We start from the raw sequence: 21,644 nt of genomic DNA on the forward strand, positions 1-21,644 counted from the left end.
ATAAGATATCACTGAGCAGTAGGTATATGAGCGGTTTTCATCCAGAACATGTAACTGTTCCTGAATATTAAAATCCACACCTATGAGCATACAGAATTGCTTCATACTCTATTATCCCCTCTGCAACCAACAAAAAAATATTTAATTTAACCTGATATAACAAAATCTGTATCCCCAAACTTATCAAGTGCTAACTGCCTTACTCTCCCCAGCTAGAACAAGGAATCAACCAGTTTGAAAAAAAGATGAACGGAATGTCAAAATGTTTTAAATTTTCAAAACAAAATTTATTTCCTTTAAACTCTAAAATTTTATAATCTGCATAGCAGATAAATGACAGCAGGAGCGATGATGCCCCCAAATAGTGTAAACATTTATGAGTGGTGTAAACAGCCAATGTAGAGTGTTCAAGTCTTCTTTCAAAATATTTTAGTTTGCTACAAAATACAATACTTTCACAACAACAACGCCGACCAGCAACACATAAACTGTCAAGTGTCTTTAACATACTGAGGCAGTGATTTAATGCAATTGGATTTGTCTTTATATCCGATAGGGAAAGGATTTCAGGAAGTCTCTGAGGACAACATTTACTGGGATGCTGTCTATGTTCTCCCCGCCACATTCTTCAATAATCCTTTTCCGGCACAGTTCCTGTAAAGATTGCACTTTAACTTTCCTATAAGGCCTTACAAGGCTCTTCTTGGGTGAAGCAATGTAATGTTCCAACAGTTTAAACAGAGAGTCAAAGGACTCCTTGCTGCCCACCAGGCTGAATTTGGAGTTCTGGAAATTGATCCGAATGCTGGTTGGCTCCGAAGACGCTCTGTAGCTCAGAGTGAAGAAGATGTCTTTTTGCCTACTGTCTCGGATCAGGAAAGTTCCCAACGGCTCATCCTTGAGTCTGGAGTGGGCCTCCTCCACTGTCATGGGACCCCAGTAGAAACCACTGTTCTCTAGCATAGAGGTAGTCATGGTGATGATTTTGAAGTCCCTCTCGTTTCTGAAGGGTCTGAAGCGCATCTGGTTCTCTGGGCCAGGGACCACATGCTGGTGCTGCCTGGGCTGGTGGGGTTGGGAATCTGCTGCCGAGAGTTCAATCCTTGCTCTGTTATGTGTTGCTGTCGCATTGCCTTCCACGTTACTATGTGCGACCATTCTACAGTGTAGACCAGCCTATGTGGTCTTCCATAGCGACTGTCATTAAGATGATGCAGACAAAGCTCTCTGATCTGAAACAAAGGACAAGAAACAGAGCCAGTTAAGTTAAGGGCTTCAAGGACTGACACAGCCTAGCTCATCACCACTGTGGGTATTTGATGAGCATCTGTTTTCTTTGTTATCACTGCTGTTACAAATGACAGTGAATTATCGGAGACAATGGAATTAAACTGGTTATTTATCATATACAGATGTTACCATCTGAAGGGGCTTAAAGAGGCTTTCTTTTACCCAGAAAACACAAAACACTTAGAGTGGGGCTATTTTTGTTCTGCTTGTTCATTTACATGGACTTTATAAGGTGGTTATACAATTAAAATGTCCAACAATTCACTAGTATCAGTTTGTATCTATGCTGACATGCAGTTTCATTCATAACGTTAACTTTCTCATAACCCGTAACCCATACAGAACAGGAGAGCAACTGAGTGAATCAGCTGCCTAAAAATACATTTTTCATCAACCACAAGACTACCATTATACTTTCAACGGCTAATTCCGAGTTTCGCAAGGTACGAGTCTATAGTTTGTTAGGAAAATGTTATTAATGTTGACACTTTAACCATAGTTACATTCAGAAACCAAAACCAGCAGATTCCATGGTCTTAAACTGTAGCCTGTGATACACTACGCACCGCCGTGTAACGCAACTATTACAAATAAACTGTGACAAATTATTTGGCAATACCTTCTTAGGAAAACACACTGACAACCAACTGCGTTATCAATCGATATTAGTGGAAAACAGCTGCTCTCCCCGACTTCAGTGCTCAAGTTACGATGTAAATATCTAAGTGCAATAAAATGATCATACGTAGATGGTGACTTAGTCTCGCATAAATTACTAAATTTAGAAATAAAAGAAAACCGTAATTCAAAAAAAGAATAGGCTATTATGCAAAAGTAACCTTACCGTCTGCACATTCGCTTCTTAACGATGGGATTGCTTTGGAAAATGCCGATAAAATCCTGTTAGCAGATTTTGGATGCAACGTCTTCACGTCGATTTAGGAAGCCGCTATATCGCCACTGCTTTTACCCAGTCGGTTCTTTAACAGTCCATAGATGTATCCACAAAGTTCGAGAGCTGCTTGACTTGTTGCATCTTTCCCCGCAGCGCAGAAATAATAAGATCGGTGTCGCTCGCGCAAGTTTATAGGCTACACCTCATCTGGACCCTCCCTCCTTTCTCTTTCAGTTTAACCGCTTCAGATAAATCAGTGGGACAACCCACTTGCCCTGGCTGGGAAACCGATTGGGCAAAAGCACTGTGAAACCCTTTCCACTGAAAAGAAAAGTAACATGAATACTTGCCAGAGTGAAATTACGTTATATATAGACATTTTATCTGTGGTGTTTTCGTGTGTATGTGTGCGTGCGTGCATGTGTTAGCGTGTTTATGTGTGCGTTATGAATTCTGTTTTATACCATTATGAGTTACTTGTTCATAAATATTCACTGCCACAAACCAGCCACTAAAGCCATTAAAATACAACAGGGGTTGATGTTTTAAGTTAATGTAAAATTCAGTGCAATACTTTGCTCCTGAAATACAAGAGCCACTGGCAGTCTCGATAAATAATTTTGTCAAAATTATTCTTAAAATGCTTTGCAACGTTCTGGTTGTAATGCCATGATACCTACATGTGTACACTGTAGCAGGGGACGGGGGATGGGTCAGGTTTGACAAACAGGTAGCTGTTCTGAGAAGGATGTGGTTTCAGAATTGTTGCTGAGGTAGGTAATGCTTTGTTGATTGGTTTCTTTTATTTCTCCCTTTTTTTTGCAAGGGTTTGTATTTATTTTAATTTTTTAAACCGCATTTGTCTCGTACGCTACTTCTTTGTGTCAAACCTGATAATAATAATTAGGCTCAAAAAGGGTCAGGGGGTTCTTATGACATTTTACTTGCAGACTTTCAGTTTACCATCAAAGTTAACTCAGTTTCCTGAAAGTGGTTTGTCTTCCAGCTCAAAAGAGTGAAACTGTGGTCTTCCTCTGAACAGATTTCGGGGAAACCGAACCGCATTTCTGAAACTGTAATATCACTCTCTGCAGAGCTTCAGAGAACCCGCGTGTCTTGATAGGGGAAGCTATAGAGTACGTCACGTGATGGTTTCTCAGTTTTCCTTGAATTCTCGTCCCTCATCTTATCAATTTTATTTGATTTTCAGAATTACAACTAAAGCTGTCCTCAGTATTCTAAGCAGCTGAGTATATTCCCTCTCTCAGGGAGCAAAATCATTCAGTATCCAGAAATGAAAATTACAGACGTAGAAAAGTAATTAAACAGGTTTATCCTGAACAGCTTTCCATCAAAGCAGAGTTTACACTTTGATAATGCACTTCATTAAATTCCCAGATTTTTAAGACCACCTTTGAACTTCTGTAGACATGCCCTACATTGTAACTTACAAAAGACCCCACAAATAATGAGGCTCAAAGTAGCACTTTGAAGCCTGCGTTCAGTATTATACTAGGTGGACACCAATAAAAGTAGTTTTTGCTGTTGTCAGTTAAATGGAATGATATCAATCAAATTTGGGGTGTACTTTGTAAAGACCGCCCTCCTGTGGTACATTTTTGCAGAATATTTCCCTTTTCAGACTTGACATACTTCATTAGATACTCAAATGAATGACCCAGCCAGGACTCAACACAGCTTCACTGAAATTCTAAAACGTAATATTTTACTGCAGTGGGTATCCAAGCCCCTTAATTTGTGTCAATATCCAAGATAATATGACATTCATTTTTAAATGAACTATCTAAAGCATATCCCTCATACAAAATCCAAAATACACAGCTCCCCTTCTCATTTCCTCGGTGTTTTACATAGGTAATTGCTAAGATGGTGAATTTGTATCAAGTTTAATTCCAACCATGTGCTATGAGGCAAAAGGGATGCAACAAGCTTTAAAGTGTATTTTAGGGACTGGAGGCAGGCATGAGTAAAACGAGACTTTGGTCTCAAATAAATGTGAGGAGATACTAACATTTCACTAGAAAGTAAATGGCTCAAGACAACCACCATGCTTTGATGGCTCAAATGGAAAAACTGAACTGTTACAATTAGACAAAAATCAAGTAGGCCTATCTCTTAATCTCTCATTCTTTAGAGTGGGGGAATATCTTGTGCTGTCATTTGAGTGTGGATTTCTTGTGCAAAGAAACTCATATAAAATCAATTCCTTGCTTTGCAATATACACATCTACAAAACTGTAAGGTAAGGGGCAAAATGTTCAGATGTACATTTTTGGTGAATTTGCCTTTTAAAATTTAGAATCACTACCTACATTATTCACAAAACATAAACTCCTCCCTATGGGTATGGAAACAAGAACTCTTAATAGAAAGCTATTAATACAATTAGCAGTCCTAATTTGATTCTGACTCTGGTTTGTCTATTTTTCAGTTTCCAGTGTATCTCTATTTTTCTGCAGTCGTTTACTTTCATGAGTTTGTCTTTCCAGGACTAGGGTGTAGTACACATTGTGCAATACAAGGTATACTATGTGCTGTAGTCAACAGGGTGTAATTAGAGTGTGATCGTATCAGATTATGCATCAGGTCATCTTGGATCAGGTGAGTAAAGACAAAACAAACAATGTCCTGCTCTTCTCAAAGTTGGTGACAGTTTGAACGACTGTGGGGAAGAGTATTACATTACCAGAGGCCTCATGTTCATTGGATTGGACAAGCCAAAATAAAAATGTCTTTTTTTTTTCTTTTTTTTTCCCTTTCAGCCCTATGCAGTCCTGTTGGGAATCACTAGTGGTACATTAAGTTCTTTTCAGACAATCTCTGCAGTTGTGCAGGAGCAGTGAAGAGAGACAGATGCACTACTCTGATACAGTCACGTGTAGCCAACATCATGAAGCACATTGCACAACAGTGAAGCAGGTAGAAGCGGATAGGATCTGAGCAAATTCCGGGCACAGAAAAATTTAAGGGTATCTGAGAGCAGCAAGAGGAGGACAGCTCAGCCAAAGCATCCACTCCTACCCCACTTATTGTCAGCAGATGACATGGCCAGTTTTGGTTCACAGGCCCACAGGGCTCAGCCTGGCTGTGTTTGTCGACTGAGCCACTTGGGAGGCCAAAATATGGCTTTTTGTTTGTGATTGGAGGAAGCCACCCAAGAAACTTCAGTGTCCCTCACTCTGTAGCTATATATGAAACAGCCTACTGCATATACTGTGTACTGCGTACTACACAAGTTCATACTGTATACTGCATGCTATTTTTCAGTGTAGTACCCAGTATGCGACCATTAATGATTACATTTGTAGTATGTTGCATTGTCACGAGAAATCATTGCGAGTTTAGAAACGTTCAGATTTCCTCGTGATATTTTCTAGTTAGACGAACTGAAACCTTGCACAAGGGCATAAAAGAGATTGTACAATGTGTCAGAGCGTAGTGTGTGTACATGTATGTGCATGAGAAAGAGAGAGATGGAGAGAGAGAGAGTGAGAGAGAGAGAGAGAGAGAGAGAGAGAGAGAGAGAGAGAGAGAGAGAGAGAGAGAGAGAGAGAGATGGGGGGGGGGGGGGGCTGAAGAACACCACAAACATATCTGTATTATGATTTACAGCAGTCCAACAAACCAGCCCAGAACAGCCTTCCCCCAAAAGACTGGAAAAAACAGGACAATGCACATAAACAATAGGCATGCTCTCTCACCTACTGCACCAGTCGTCCTGGGAAACTGAAAATCTTTAAATGTGCATCAAGCAGGTCTTTCACAGACAGGGAAGTGATTCTGGGATCCTCTCCTCTTCCTATTTCTCTGTGTTTAGGCAAGGAAAGTGAGAGGAGGTGTTTGGTGGTCTGACTCCCCTTCAGCAGCAACATGTCTGAATGCTCCTATTCCAATTTTTTTTACAAGAAATTGAAACTGAAACTAGTCAACCCTGTCAGTTGTAGCAATGCATAATAGCAGCAGATCCTCCTATGGGAAAATGAATGTTTTCCAGCACGCTTCCAGAATGAGTGTGCAGTATGATTTGTCCATGCTGCTTAATTTTCATATTTCATATTTCATTCATTCATGGGTGTTTTAGTGTAAATCTTTTTATTTACTAAAATGGGTATTACAATGGATTGCTGAATTATATTACTGCATAACATCCACATTAGAATGGGAAGTTATATTATTAGTAAATGAATACACTGCAGTACGGGGGATAAGATCCAGAGGGTCTCCTAGTAATGTGTGTGAAGACAGAGATACAATTCAGCAATACATAAAAGCTGGAAACCTAGAGCCTTACTGCAGCATTTATGTCTTTGAAAAGCATGACTATTGTTATGCTTTTCACAAGAATTTCCTGCCTATCAAAATGATTGGACATGAACTCTTTGCAAAGCTGTAGTTATATTCATACCAAACCACCAAACATAATTACATGACAAACCCTTTGTAACAATAGATTAATGATATGCCTTACCATGCAGGTAGTCATCTATCCAGTTTTCAAAGGAGCAAGTCAAAATCAGCATTGACTTATACAGCGGTTCTTACTTTCACTTTCCCAGAAGTCATGTGATCTGCAGTCAGTATGTGTCAATGTGCCAACAATTCCTGTAGATTTCCTTTCACACCAATCACTGCAAGGAACTACTATTATGTTTGTGTTGTGAAATGAAAACAAGCAGTGTTGTGTAGCAAGGTTCAGCCTGCACGACCACGTGTGCAGCCAGCCGTGCAACGACAGTTTTTACAGCTGTAATAGGCTGTACTGTACATTTCACAGTTATGACTTTTGAGACATAGGTATTGGTCTGTTGCATTAGCATGAAGTGAAAGGTGTGTGGATAACCATGGTTTCTTCATCTGTTGATTACCCAGAGAACCTGAATTTTAAAATATATGTTACAGTAAGTTATGCATATACAAGTCTATGGTGATAGCTATATCTTAATGAAAAAGAAAAAAATCCATTCCTGAATTTTAGTTTTAACCACTAGGAAATGGTTGGTACTTCATGCTATTTATGACATTTTTTTTTTCATATCAATAGTATATATCCTGACAGGGAAACAAATTATATTATGAACACAAATGTGAGAATAAGTTTAATATTAAAATAATAATAAATATCTTAGCAATAAAAAGGTTAAATACATATAAGTGTGCAATAATATTGCTTAGTAATCCTGGTATATTGTCAGTTATATTAGTAGAATACTGGTTGCATTTCATCACCGTGCAAATAAAAGGTCCAAAAAGTGTCATGCTGGAATTTGTTTGAGTAATGTGGCAAGTTTCTGTTCATGTTACTCAAACTATGTTGCCAATTATGGGGCGCCCTCTTGTGTTTAATGAAGGTTCAACTGTTTTGAGAAACTGGAACATTTGCATTATTTACTTGCCTGAAAGAAGCCTTTACAGGGCAGCTTACCAAACAAACATGTTTGAATGCTATCCTTTTATCCTGCTGGATGTTGCGCTGGATTATGCTTACAAAATCAAGGTGCACATAGTCCACCCATTTTGGCAGAACATTTTCTATGATGTGCATCCATTGAACTGAAGTTCCAAAATGAAGACTCCAGAGGAGAATTTTCAGTCAATGCCTACCCAGTTAACCAAACCTAGACAAACTGGTCCTATCCACGTTTGGCCCCATTTACACTTGGTTCTAAAATGCATCTTGGGCGATCGGATCACAAGTGGACAGCGCTAAATACAAGTGTAAACGAGTGATCCGATCACTCAAACCACTTGCAGATGTGGTCTGGGACACATTTGACCATGTATCTTTTGTAGTGGAAACACTAATGCGTCCTGAATGTGTCCCCAACAAGGACATAACACAAAAATACGTCATCAATGCAGGACATGGTGGTTGTTTTGGTGACAGCGCGCCAACGCTCGAAAAAATGCTTCTCTAACATTCTTCCTTTTTCTTCTTGTCCTGCGCTTTTTGGCAAGCCGCAAATGACTTTGTCCTGCTAATCTCAACAGTTGGAATAGCCCGTATATTAGTTCTTGAAACATTTTTGTTTTCTTAGCTAGCCCGTGCTAAACAAATCTGGCGACAGAGACTTATGTAGGCAGGGTGACGTAGGCAGTAACGAAATCTGAACACAAGTGGTCAGCTTGGTGTAAACGGTGATGTGTCTCAGCTGTCCACTTGTGATCCAAGACACATTTTAAAACCAAGTGTAAACAGAGCCTATGAAAATCCCACTCACCACTTCCTATCCACGTTAGCTGTTCACAGCACCCCTCCTCCACCCGATCTCCCCCTTTCTTCTCCCTGTTTATGATGTCCACACAGGGATCAACAACTTTGGCCCACGCCCAACCACGATCCCTTTGTGGACCTCTAAGCCAAACAAACATACACTATATGGACAAAAGTATTCGGACGCATGACCATTACACCAACAGGGACTGTAATGACATTATATTCAAATACATATACTTTAATATGGAGTTGGTCCCCCTTTTGCAGCTATAACATATAGCTCTTCTTGGAAGGCTTTCTGTGGGAATTTGTGCCCATTCATTCTGTAGAGCATTTATGAGGTCAGGGACTGATGTTGGACGAGAAGGCCTGGCTCGCAATCTCCGTTCCAGTTCATCCCAAAGGTGCTCGATGGGGTTGAGGTCAGGGCTCTGTGTGGGCCAGTCCAGTTCTTCCACATCGAACTCATCAAACCATGTCTTTATAGTCCTTGCTTTGTGCACTGGGGCACAGTCATGTTGGAATAGAAAAGGGCCTTCCCCAAACTGTTGCCACAAAGTTGGAAGCATAGCATTGTCCAAAATGTCTTGGTATGCTGAAGCATTAAGATTGCCCTTCACTGGAGATAAGGGGCCTAGCCCAAACCCTGAAAAACAGGTGTGGACAAATACTTTTGTCCATATAGTGTACCACTATAACTACATCTCATGCAATCTTCATGCTTTGATTGGCAGGAAATTCATATTTCCTGAACAGTTAATTATTTACAGGTGCTCATAAGATATGGCATGTCTGTATAAGTATATGAGGTATATATAAGTATATCCTATTGGAGAACAATGAAGATTTAAGTTCATTTTAAGAGTTCTACCTAAATAACAAAATACCAACCTCAAAAACACACCTCAATGTTTTAATGCTTCCCTAAATCATAATTTTCCCTTTGTAACACAGAGCTACAACTTTTTAAAGACTCTTTTACAAATGATTACTTGGGAGTGAGCTATTTTAGGTTTATTTTGACGGCATTTATGGAAATGTTTTCCATGCATGCCCATTTGAGCAGGATCAGCATACAGTACAGTACATTTTTACAAACATTTACGAATACATTTCACAGCAAATGTCCTCATACTGCACCCAACTACATGAAAAGACTGCCTTGGTTTGGGTGATGTACAGAGTGTGAGTGATCCCAGGTGAGTGAGTCCCCCAGGGAATTGCCATTCACATGCTGTTTACACTCCACTGTCCTGCTGTTACTCAACTTAAACTGCCGTGTTAACTACCATAATCACTTGTTTTGGGGCACTTGATTCTGGTGAGTAGGATCAGCTCCCTCCACCCTTGATCCAGGTAAGATCTTTCTGCAGCAAGCCAACTAGATACAGCAAGGGTCAGGGTCACATTATGGAGTACAAACTAAGTTTTACTGGTGAGTGAAGTTATGTGGTGTCCAAGACAGCGACATTGAATTCAGCCATGCCAGATAATGCAGGACTGCAGGAAAATCGTAGATTTCACTCATGCTCTGGTGTGCGTTTCTCTGTTGTCTTCTTTGCTGCCTCTCCTCAGCACATATATAGCAGCAGACAAGGCAAAGAGGCTATAGGTCACAAGAACACACTGGAAGAAAACAAAAACAGAATTTCAGTCTGTAAGGATATATAAAGTATATTCATTATACAATTTCATCTAAGTCAGGCACACCCTGATAACATCAAATCCATGGATATATGTAATTATGTGTCAATGGAGAAAGTGAACAGTAAGCACTCATCTTCTGGCACCAACTCAAAATTATTGCACTCTGTTGGTACATCCTTTTTTTGGAAATTATTTATTAAAAAAAAAAAACTATTCATAAAACAATGTGTTTTGTATGTTTTATTACAGTTGTGCAAAAGTACAATATAGCCATTTATATGAAGAAAGAAAGGAACAGACTGACACACTTCACCATCCACTTTTCACATTTTGTGACATGTCATGCCAAAGGTTGAACAATTGGACTGTTACTGATTTGGACTGCAAATAAAACTCTGTACAGAAGGGTGCCTTTTATCCACCAAGTACTTCTTTATCTAACCCATTCACGGTATGTATTTGATATCCCATCAGTAGTTTTGTTTATGCCCATCACCCTGGTAAAAAATTTGATTCATTGGGTTTAAGGTCTATTATTTTTAATGGTTACATTAATTCAATTACTACTTACCCTCAAGTGGTTCATAAAATGTTCTTAGTTTTATTAATATAAAAGATCATTTTATAACAATAACTTCTTAACCAACTATTTAAATATTCCATCAGTTCTATAAACAGTACACCATACTTACATTTACTCTGTACGTAATAGCAAAGATCAATACAGAGATATCTTGGGTGACTCACATTTCGACGCCCTTTCAGAGTGTAGCTGTTAAAATGCTTCCTCCATCCTGTTAGCTGGACAGCTGCTGGGGCCTCAATGCCAAAAAGCTGTCTCTGAAAGAATGAAATGCTATTAGCAGACATTTGGCCACCTCATCTACATCAGGTAATGTAGCAGGTAGGATTAATCTGAAACCTAAGATATCCTTGCCAGAAATGATCATCTTAGCATCCCACAAGTAACCCAACATTAATACTTGTTTTTCAATAATGCTATCATGAGGTGATCATCAACATTTTGTGTTGATGTTTTTAAAATGACATGCAGTCATATCAAGCATTTGTCTTTCATATGTTTTGAGGCCTTAATGTGACCAATACACCATGTCATTAGTACAAATACTTTAAGGGTGGACAGAAGCCACGTTAAACCCTTCGAACTCCTGAACATGAGCCTACGTGTTCAAGGGATGTCTATTAACCATTCTTACCTTTACTTCTGTGATAAGATGGCCAAAGCTGGTCAAAGGTATTCTCGTTTTCACTGGGGAAGTTGGCATGTCGCTGCAGCAAAAGCATTTCAAATAAGTACATTAATATATTGTATCTTACATTACATTGCATTGCATTATTTTAGCAGACGCTCTTGTCCAGAGCGACTTAAAGCTCAACAGAACATAAGTATATCCATTCAAGTTGAACGAGCAACAGAAATTCTACAGCATATGCTTTTATCTTGTGCAAACACTAGCTGTACTTTGAAAACAATCTTAATATTTAAAGATTGGTTTACTTACGTAAAATATTGAGCCAGTACAGAAAAATATCCCTCTATAGAAACAGCAAGGGCACTGCCGTGTACACGCCGGTGTTATGTATGTATCCGGTGTAACGAAATTGATAGCTTCTGCTTCCAATCAAAGGCCATCGTGCAAGACTGACGCCCATTCAGCTGTTCTACAACAACAGTAAGGGTGGGACTTAACTTCAGTTACACAAGCAGTAGTTTAAAGAGCCCGCTCTCGTAGTTCGCGTCAGATAGTGTAAGTTCACGAGCGTCAGTATGAGGAAGGCACCGCGCAGAGCCGTTCATTTCTTTATTGAAAGGGTTCTGTCGCACACCACCCATATGACATTAAGATGAGAGGATCCGTGACGGCTACGACTGTGAATGTAAAGACTACCAGGGAGACGGAACAATGCAGTGAACAACATTCAAAATGTCGCTCGCTGCACAATATTCCATATAATACGTTACCATATTTTTGTTGTCGGTGTTTAAACTGTGTAGTGTAGCCTAACATCTAGGGTAAGCCTACTTAAACTGGCCAATATCGGCAATTTTTTGCAACTGAATGCAAAAACTGGGAAGCGTCCATTTTACACACTCTTGAGGGACACAATAAATGGAAAATCTCCACAACGTCGTGGTTGTAGACGGTCCTGGCCGTGGCTGGATAGTTAAATAAGCATTTTACTGAGAGCAGACGGAAGGGAGCGCTAGCTAGCTGTAATTCTTAAAATGAAATGCCAGGGCAAACACATATTAATGCCACGGCATTTACTATTGTACATATGTGCTCTGTGTGTTATGTCCTAAGTGCATTATTTGTTTATTTTGTAGCTTCATACATTATTTTTCCCAACATGAATACTTAACCATACACCATAATACACGTTATTCAGGATTTTTTTTTTTTCATTTATTTATTAGATGGCGAGGAAGCGATCTCACTTGTGTATTTACTAACATAATATAGGTGGGTCCGCGTGGCATCAGAAACATTGAATTCGAATTATGTCGTGGGGTATCACTCCACTGGCAGGTAAGACTACTTAAATTGAAATGCAGGCCAACATACGAGATACGAGGCCATACGAGAAAAGCACTAAGTTAACAAGAAAGACGTCAGTGGAAAACATGCCTTGGATGTGAATCAAACTGGGAAGAGAAAGTGAAGTGAGATCATGCTACTGAGATTCATTACACATAAAGTTTATATTAGGGATGGGTTTATGGTCCTTGTCACTGCTCAACGCCTGGAAATGATTTTGGAGATATTTAGAAATGGGAAATTTACAAGCGAAATCTGTAACAATGTAATTGGAGATATCCCCTGAATCTCCTGTCCACTCACAATCCATTGCAGTGTCACACCTTCACCTGCCTTCAGCTGATTTCTGACATCTGTCCTTAACAACCACAGCTGAATGGCCAGCTGCTCTCCAACAATTTGAACACCAAGATGAGAGTGCCACTAATCATACTCATGACTGACAACTTTGATCCAACTTTGATTAAGTGTATACACACCTGCAGTCAACCTGGAATAAGCCTTTCATCCAAACCTTTCAACCTTTGGGCATTCATTGCAAGTAACTGTTTAAATTTCTTTGAGCACACAAAATCCAACATAACTGGCATGATACCAAGAAGCAGTGGCACCACTAAAATGAAATAAAGAATCTTAATGCACCATAGGCTTTTGAATTTATCTTACCATCATTGTTAGGGGCATAGTATGTTTGACCAACCAAAGGTGCTCCACATTGGCTCCCTATCCAAACATTTCAAAAGCTTTCAGTGAAAGATCAGCCTACAGAGCACTCAACAGAGCAAAGGAAAAAAAAGATTTATTTTTGGATGAAAAACTCTATTAAATAACAATTTTCCATGTGACTGAGTATGATCAATGGCCGCTGTATACCCCCCACAGTCCATGCAATAAGCCTACAGTGGGGCAGGACACAGAGCTGCCCATAGCCACAGGTATTACAGTCACTGCTCTGACTAAAGCAGGCTGCAGGTTGCTCTTAAGGAAGGAAATATTTATCCTTTTTGGCAGCTTTCAACTGCCTCTGCCATTCTATAAATGACCCAGGAACAAGACAGACAGCATGGAATGTCTGTATCACCCCCGCGTCATGCCAACCAGCAATAAAAAGATGCTGTTTGAAAACTACGTATTCATTGCAGACATGCCCCTGTGAAGAGCAGTTGGTGACTTTTCTAGAGGGAGTAACATAAAAACAGATTTGGAATCATATGAAAATGTTTGGCAAATGTTTATGAGCAGAGCAGAATACTTTTTAGCATTTTTCTCAGTGGTTCAGGTCACAAGCCCTTCCATCAAAATGAAACAAGGAGTAACATCAACAACTGTTCACAGTTGTTAATAGTAATATCAGAGGCTACAGCTAAACTGGTGTCCAGTGGGGAGGCGGTGCTGGTGGAAGTGAATAGGGGTGTGAACTCCGTGAACGATGGGGACTATGAGCACATGAGCGATCTGGAGCCTACCTCTATCTCCTGTTTGTAGTTGTTAATGAACCAAAAACAGGCATATGGCCATATGGAAAAACCTCAATGAGGACAGACACACTGAGAAATATATATGTAGTATATATCACCATCACAGGGCTTTAAATAAGTTTTGTCTGAGTCCTACCTTTATTCAGACATAATATTCCATCTAAGAAATATGACATTGACTAGAATATTTGCAACATATTTATTAAGTTCTTCATTGAATTATTCAAGAAGTAGACTGCCCATGAGTTATTTACCGATAATTTTGGATACTTACATTTAGAGTGCTTCATTTCTTTTATGGAGGTTTGTTAGGAGAATGTTCAGGGGCTATTTTGGACCTGAGCCAACGGTCTCTCCTCAGAGAACCAGAAACCATGTAGAGAGAAACAAGGTAACTCTGCACTTACTGTTTGTAATTTTCAATATTGTAGACGATTTTAACTTTGATGTGATGCCATTTCAAAATAAATTTTCACACAGTCATTTTAAAACGTCTCTGTTTTCAGGAGCATTTTCCTTATGCAACCAAGTCCTATGTATCAATGCAAGGGCCTGTTCCATAATTGCCCAACTCATCCACAATAATGCACATCTGAGGTCTAATACATATGACACAGAAGCCTAGCAAATGGTCATCTGATAAAGTACAGTTAAATGTAAATGTGACCGCATCATGAGATTTATAACCCTCTGTGAAGTAATCCTGACAGAATTTTATCAGCAAAAGGGGTATCTATCCTGGGACACATCAATATTACAGAGAAGTTCATTTGTTTAGGTCAGTAGTCATGGAAGAGACTGAACTCAGCCTCCTGTAGGAACTGCCCCTTGAGACCTCCTCTCTGCCTGATTATTTACAATTGGTCTACACATCTCTGCTTCGATCTCACTTTGGATTTCGATACATTGATACATTTTGCCAAATTACATAACTAACCTGAACAAGAACATGTGTCACTGTCTTTTCTGAAGCAATGAACCCACTGTATATACATGTGCATTATAAACAGCCCACACATCAAGGCCATCATTGATCTGTGCCATCACTATTTAAGGAAGGGAGCTTGGTAATTCACACCTTTATCTCTTCCTCTGAATGGCTTTCCAGGGCCAAGCCATATAGCACTTTCCCAGCAACTACAGCAGATAGCAAAATTAATTAAGCAAATAAGTTATAACTAGCTGAACATTTCTACCAAAAACAAAAAGGCAAGGTTACTATGAAATGTTTATTTTGCCATCCACTACATCATCCTTCTGCACCAGCACAAGTTGGTAAATGATTGCAGTCATTTTGCCCTGTTCAGCTGTGCACTTGTGACTTGTGACTACTTTCTTGCAACAGGTAGTAGCCCAAACCAATCTAACACAACCTTTATTAGAAGTAAGTTTCATACACTGTGTATCGTTTGGCTACAAACAAGGCACTTTTAGTAAACAAATGTTAGCTGTCTTATAAGCTTGCCTGTTAATAAATGAAAGGGCAATTCAGGTTTTAAGATTTAGCGTTTGATTCTGGCACTTTGCGCAACATTTGAAAGTTATCCGCATGTCTATGTGTGTTTCCTCTGGGTCTTGCCAAATACATGGCAACAGTGAAGCACAAATGCAGCACATCTGTATTAAAATTTCAAAGTGACCTCTCTTCTCCAGTGCAGAAGTCTAAAATCGGCATATAATGTTTTTTTTTTCCTCTGTTGAGGAGGATTTGTCCAACAGAATGGGACCCTGAAAGCGAGAGGTCCACATTATGCATTACGCTGAAAGACACTGCCAGGCTCCCTGCAGTCTGCCGGTGAAGTCACAGAACAGCCGCGGAGCTGTCACAGTGCCAGTGCACAGGCAAGTCACTGGGCTTCTCATGAGCTTGTAGTACACAGCTGGCACTGGTGGTGCAGGCCTGGCCCAGCGTCTGCGTGGGTGAGTAGGAAACTCCAGAGTGCTGCGGGAAGCACACCTCAGCCCACTCAGCCGCCACAGCCGGCAGGCCTTCCTTCAGGGAGGCATCACGCCGTTTCCTCCTGATCAGCGGCGTTTTCTGGGAGGTGCATGGTATGTAAGAAGACCTGGAATACCAAAGCAACTGTGATCTATCAGAATGTCAGCTGTGATGGTGAAATGACGTAATATGAATACACAAATTAAACACAAAATGTAAGCATTTGTAACAGGGAGATTTAGAATGAATTTCATATCTTGAATATCGTGCTCGTGTCATGGCTTAGTCTCTCACTGCCCCCTAGCTTGTGATATGCAAGAGGGCTTGAGCAGCAAAGCATAGTCTACTTCCAATAATTATATACTGTACAACTGCATACTCCATTTTATCACATACTTAGTAAACATGCAGCTTCATTGACTTCAGTTAGTCCTGTTATGAATATAGACCAGTTACGTGCAGCACATCAAAACGCTCGCCAGTGTATGCAGCTGGAGGGAGCTGACTGTACAAATATTGACTGTCAGATGTAATACTGAGCAATCAGAATAGAATTCTATGTCAGTCTCTGTATGACTATGACAACACAGGTGATGCTTCTCAGAAGCTGCTCTGTCAATGCCTGTACCCATGTGGCTACTGCTTTGTTTCCCATTTCTGTATGGTAATCCATTGCCTCACTGAAAGCTTAGTGGTGCCTCTCAGCAGCAGACATTACAAAAGAGCTGCTGGAGAGGACAGGGGGAGAGGACTTGAGAAGCCTTCATAAAGTGGTTATCTCCACACTAAATAGATTACCAAATATGTGTGGGTTCCGTGTATTTGAATTACCCCTGACATGATGTGCATGTGTGTCTGTGAGTGTGTGCGTGTATGTGTGTGTGGGGGGTGTATACATGCGTATATGCACGTACGCATGTGCTTTCTGCCATCTCTCCAGCTTCCCACCCCTCACCGTCTGAGAGACTGTCTGAGCGTGTACTGTATTTTAGTGCCAGGGTATCAGAATATAAAAATAGCTTCTTTAAGATGTGTGTTTTCCTGAGGACATTTCCATGGCAACCTTGAGAAATGCTTCCAAACCCCCTATGTCTTTTTGAGGCGTCACCATTGTTGAGAGCAGAGAAAATTAGAGGGTAGTAGAATGCATGTGGTTTTTATAGGTCATGAGCTTGCTCCCTCACATTCATCCCAGCCATTACCCACCATTTAATACATGCATCTTTTTTCTACTGTGTGCACTTTCTTGGGTTTTAATGTGATCAATTTAAATAAACCTGTCCAATTGTTCATATCTGTTCATTTTTGTGTAGTGATTGGTATTTGCAGCCTTGGTGTGACACAGCACAACAGGTGGTGTAGCATAATGAGGGTCCTAGATTTGAATAGCACATGAGAATGTTCTTGTGCCATTGGAATAAATGGGTTATAGAATATTTAGGATGCACAACTGTAAGCTGTTGTAAATACCCTTGGAAAGCATATATGTTACTACCTCTACCATTATGGCTACTACTACTACAATTTGCACTAATACTCTTCAATCGGGGCAGTTCACAGAATATTACTGTATCATATTTGATAGATGTGGCATCAGCAGTAAAATATTTAGTGAGAGTGAGAGATTAGGAATTTATAGGTTAGACCAAGGTGATTTTAGTAGATAAAGTAGATTAATTTGTTCTAAATTGTGACCTCATTTAAAAAGGTAACACAATTTCATAAATAAGATTAGCTTCACATTAGATAATCAGGATCTTCATAGTATTCACTGATTGTTGAAATATATCTCATGCAGAAAAATACAATGATACTAGTTAACTCTAATGATGATTAGTGAGGAAGAATGGATTTAATAATAGATCTTTGTGTGTTTGGGAGCCACTAAAATGAATCATAAGTAAAACTGCAAAATTAAAAGCAGTGAGCAGACTTAATGCTCCTGTTTTCAGTTGTTGGCTAATTACTAACGGGGAACTTGAGTAAAACCTTTTTTTGGCAAAAACATTACTGAACCCTTTCAGTCAAACCATTCAGATCTGTATAATAATTCTTAGATATGTTGTCATAAAAGGAAAGATGTCTTGCTACTCATAGGTTACGAGGAATTTTAGACAAAGCCCATCTTGTGACTTAAATGAGAGTAAATCATTGAAATCTACAACTGTAAAGAGATTGGCAGCAGGACTTTGAATTGCAACCTGGTTTTGCGTAATGTGTTGCCTATCTTTTCAAAAAAGCATAGCATTCATGATTAAAAATGCTGTATATTGTAACACTGAAGTGCTGGAGTGCAAAGGCAGAATGGCTCCATCTACTGTACACTAGTTGAATGACAGAGGACTTGATGCAGCACACAGGGGTGTGCAGCAATTGAGTAATCAGAAGATGAGAGAAAGGAAATCGCAGCATCATGTGCAGGTAGAAATGTAAGGCAGAAATGTGCTGTTTACGAGATGCTGAAAAATATGGATATATTTTCCAATGTATTCGTCAACTCTTGCATTTTTAGCACACTGAGGGAATGCAGCGGTCACAGACTGGGCAGGCTTGTCCATGATGTGTTATTGATGTGTAATTCAAAAACACATGACCTTCTTATAAAGCATGATGTCTTCTTATTTTATGTCAGAAAAGGTACCACTTACATCTGTAAGAAATACAAAAAAGCTACTATGGGAAAAATTACAACCTTTTTGTTGTACATGCATTTGATAATTTTCTAAACGGGCAGCTTATAATTGCAGACTGCTCACAGCAGCAGAACAAATTGGTTTGTTCTGGGTTAGGGGTGGGTGTGTTGGTAAGTTTGCCTCATCCATCTTCTCTCAGATATCCTGCAATTAGTCACATTCTTGCAAGTTTCTCAGATGTTGTCAGTGGAGTTGCACTGATCCTGGAACCCATTTCAGTGTGGTGCATTTTTTCATGACTTAAAGTGTGAAGACTTGCTGTCAGATGCATGTGAGTGTAAGAATTTGCCTTACTTCAGTGCTCCTGCATGGCTACAGAGGTTGTTTTGGTGAAACAAGCCTAATGTGTAATTAGAAATTCCAAAATAAATTTCATAAAAGGAAAATGCATAAAAACTTTTTGTTATGGAGAATTTATCATGTGTTTTGTCATGAGTAAAGCATAAGTTGCTGTGGGTTTATGTAATGTTTATCCTCTATATTACAGGCTTATGCATTAAATGATCATTAATTATCTCGCAAAAATTCATCACAATTATTATTTACAAACTTCTCCTAAAGAGAACCGCATCTTTAACTGTATACATACAGGCAAACACAATCAACAAAGTACATACTGTGTGTAACTGACTTAATCAGAGGGGGATACTGTAGAAATGAGAAGGGATTAACACATCCAAAGTAATTATAAGGGCTTAAAGGAAATGATTCAAACAGGAAAGTTAAGGTAATGTGTCAGATTACAGGGAAAGCGATGTTTGCAATAACAATGTACACATAATTTACCCAGAAACACTGTTTAAATCCCCCATGGGAGCGAGCAGCAGTATATATGAAAATAATGAGGTAGGTTCACAACCTTTTCTACTTGTTTTATATTTAAAAAACCCTGTCTTACTGTTGAAAATGAGCTTTATGGAGTTTTGCATATTTATGTTTTCTTAGAAACGTGACTTAATCTATTGTGAATGGTTAGTTCTACTGTATATTTGTTTTTGTGAAGAGTCAGTATGCACTGATTTTTGTGTCTGCACAAAATGTCCATGAATGTCGATGAATTATTATATGTGAAACAATTGTGAGTCAAGATGAATAGCTGCTTAGTTAATTGTAAGTATGGTTGCTATGCTGTTAAAAAAATCATATGCTTAGATAAGTATCCTGTCACATATCTGCTAAAATCACATTACAGTTTGTATTTACCCCAAATTTGAATGTGCTTCAGAACTTACAGATTTAATAGCACTTTGACAAATGCATGTTTACTTTCTCTTCTGTTGAATAATAAATAAATCTCGACATAAATTTCTTGAACCATTCAGGCTGAGCCAAAATAAAAGTGGGCCCATTGTATAGCTATATTCATAGCAGTGACTATTCTTTATGCCAATGTCACATGTGCATCGTACATTCCTCCAGTGCACAGAAAATACAGACTGTTGACAGGACAGGCTATGTTTGTGATGTTACCAATCTGGGTATTTCAAGTCTCTCAGGCAGATATCCTCTTAAACTGAAAAACTCCCCCTTCTTTGGACATTTTCTCCCACAATATTCCATGAAATAAAGCCATCTCTTTGTCTTTTACAAAAAAGCTCTTCCTTAACCCACTTTCAATGAGATTAATTCCATTTTGAGTTGAAACATAAAACTACAGTGACTGTCCTTCAATTATATGTATCATATTTTAGATTCTAACACATTTTCCCTACATTTCATCAGCTGCTGAAATTTTTATTTCAAGTAATCAATGAAAACATAAGCCAGTTGTTCAGATTTATCAGTCAAAGTTAAGGACAAAGCACCCCCACATTTAGGCTTCTGTCCCATTGGTTGCTGCAATACCAAGGGGCCATTCACTCAGATGGATTTTAAAGTAAATATCTTCCTCCAGGTGTAAGAGGATGGTTTCAGCACAGCAACGGGCATTACAAAGGATGACCTGGACTGCTCCATCTGACATTTTAAGTAGAAGTAGAGGAAATAAATAATTCTCTTTTATGTGAGAATATTGAGTGATGGACAGGCAGATTTTTTAAAATGTCAAATGCATAAACTGACCAAATGACTTGGTTGGTCATGCAATGACTAAACTTCAGAAAATGGTAAAGGTTAATATCAGTTTTATGGAGTTTTATGATTAAATACCAAGCCATTTGGAAGGATTTCCCCTCAAACCCTGTCTTATTTTCTAACTGAGTAAAAAAACCCATATTTTGTTTCAATGTTTTCTCATATAGGTGTCGTAGTCGATAATCCCCGCTCTTAAAATCCCATCCTTCCAAAACCCTAGGTTTTTTTAAATCCCTACAGTTTCTAAAAGACTTGATTAATATTCCAACCTGCCTAATGACCCCAAATTTGGCTGTACTGCAATGGAGGCATTAAGAGGATTGTTCTGTATGTCTTTGACAGTCTGTTTATAATGGAGGGTACACACAAGCTGTCTGTCTTGACTAATGCTGTGTGCTGGGAATTGTCTAGTAAATTCACTTCCTAAACAAAGCTGAAACATGTTGCTACACTTACTGAAAATTACATATTACTTTATCAAGCATGGCAATGGGTACAGGATGCAATTTTTTTATTTAGATACAAAAACAGATATGCCTGTTTGGAAATATTTTAGTTATACCTACGAACACATTGTCCTGTACTGGAAGTTGGCAGGTATTTTTTCTTTTTATAGAAAGGGCCTAAAGAGGTGAACAAAATTAAAAACTAACAGCCTATGTCATTTTTGCCGTCACTCAACAGCTATGGCAAATATGACTGTTGAGTTTCGCAGCTGACAGGGAAAACAGAAATTTACCTGTGAAGGGCATATATATGAGTTTACACACTCTTGCTGAACAGAGTTTACTTCCATATACAGTATGCTGACTAACCAAGGGCTACTAACACCA

General features: G+C 39.1%; 1 protein-coding gene and 1 long non-coding RNA gene across 2 annotated transcripts; both read right to left on the bottom strand.

The window, feature by feature from the left end:
- Positions 1–390: 390 nt before the first annotated feature.
- LOC118788500 (suppressor of cytokine signaling 1-like) lies at positions 391–2,320 on the bottom strand. The gene is made up of 2 exons (XM_036544521.1): positions 2,135–2,320; positions 391–1,232 (listed from the first exon to the last, which is right to left on the bottom strand). The coding sequence occupies exon 2, from the start codon at positions 1,156–1,158 to the stop codon at positions 544–546; it is 615 nt and encodes a 204-aa protein (XP_036400414.1). The 5' UTR covers positions 1,159–1,232; positions 2,135–2,320; the 3' UTR covers positions 391–543.
- A 7,099-nt stretch (positions 2,321–9,419) lies between these two features.
- Positions 9,420–11,668, bottom strand: LOC118772474. The gene is made up of 4 exons (XR_005004703.1): positions 11,591–11,668; positions 11,285–11,357; positions 10,815–10,907; positions 9,420–10,046 (listed from the first exon to the last, which is right to left on the bottom strand). It is a non-coding gene; the product is annotated as an uncharacterized LOC118772474 (long non-coding RNA).
- Between the last annotated feature and the right edge of the window lie 9,976 nt (positions 11,669–21,644).

This window comes from Megalops cyprinoides, chromosome 1 (assembly GCF_013368585.1).
Source record: "Megalops cyprinoides isolate fMegCyp1 chromosome 1, fMegCyp1.pri, whole genome shotgun sequence".
In the NCBI taxonomy this organism is placed as follows: Eukaryota; Metazoa; Chordata; class Actinopteri; order Elopiformes; family Megalopidae; genus Megalops; species Megalops cyprinoides.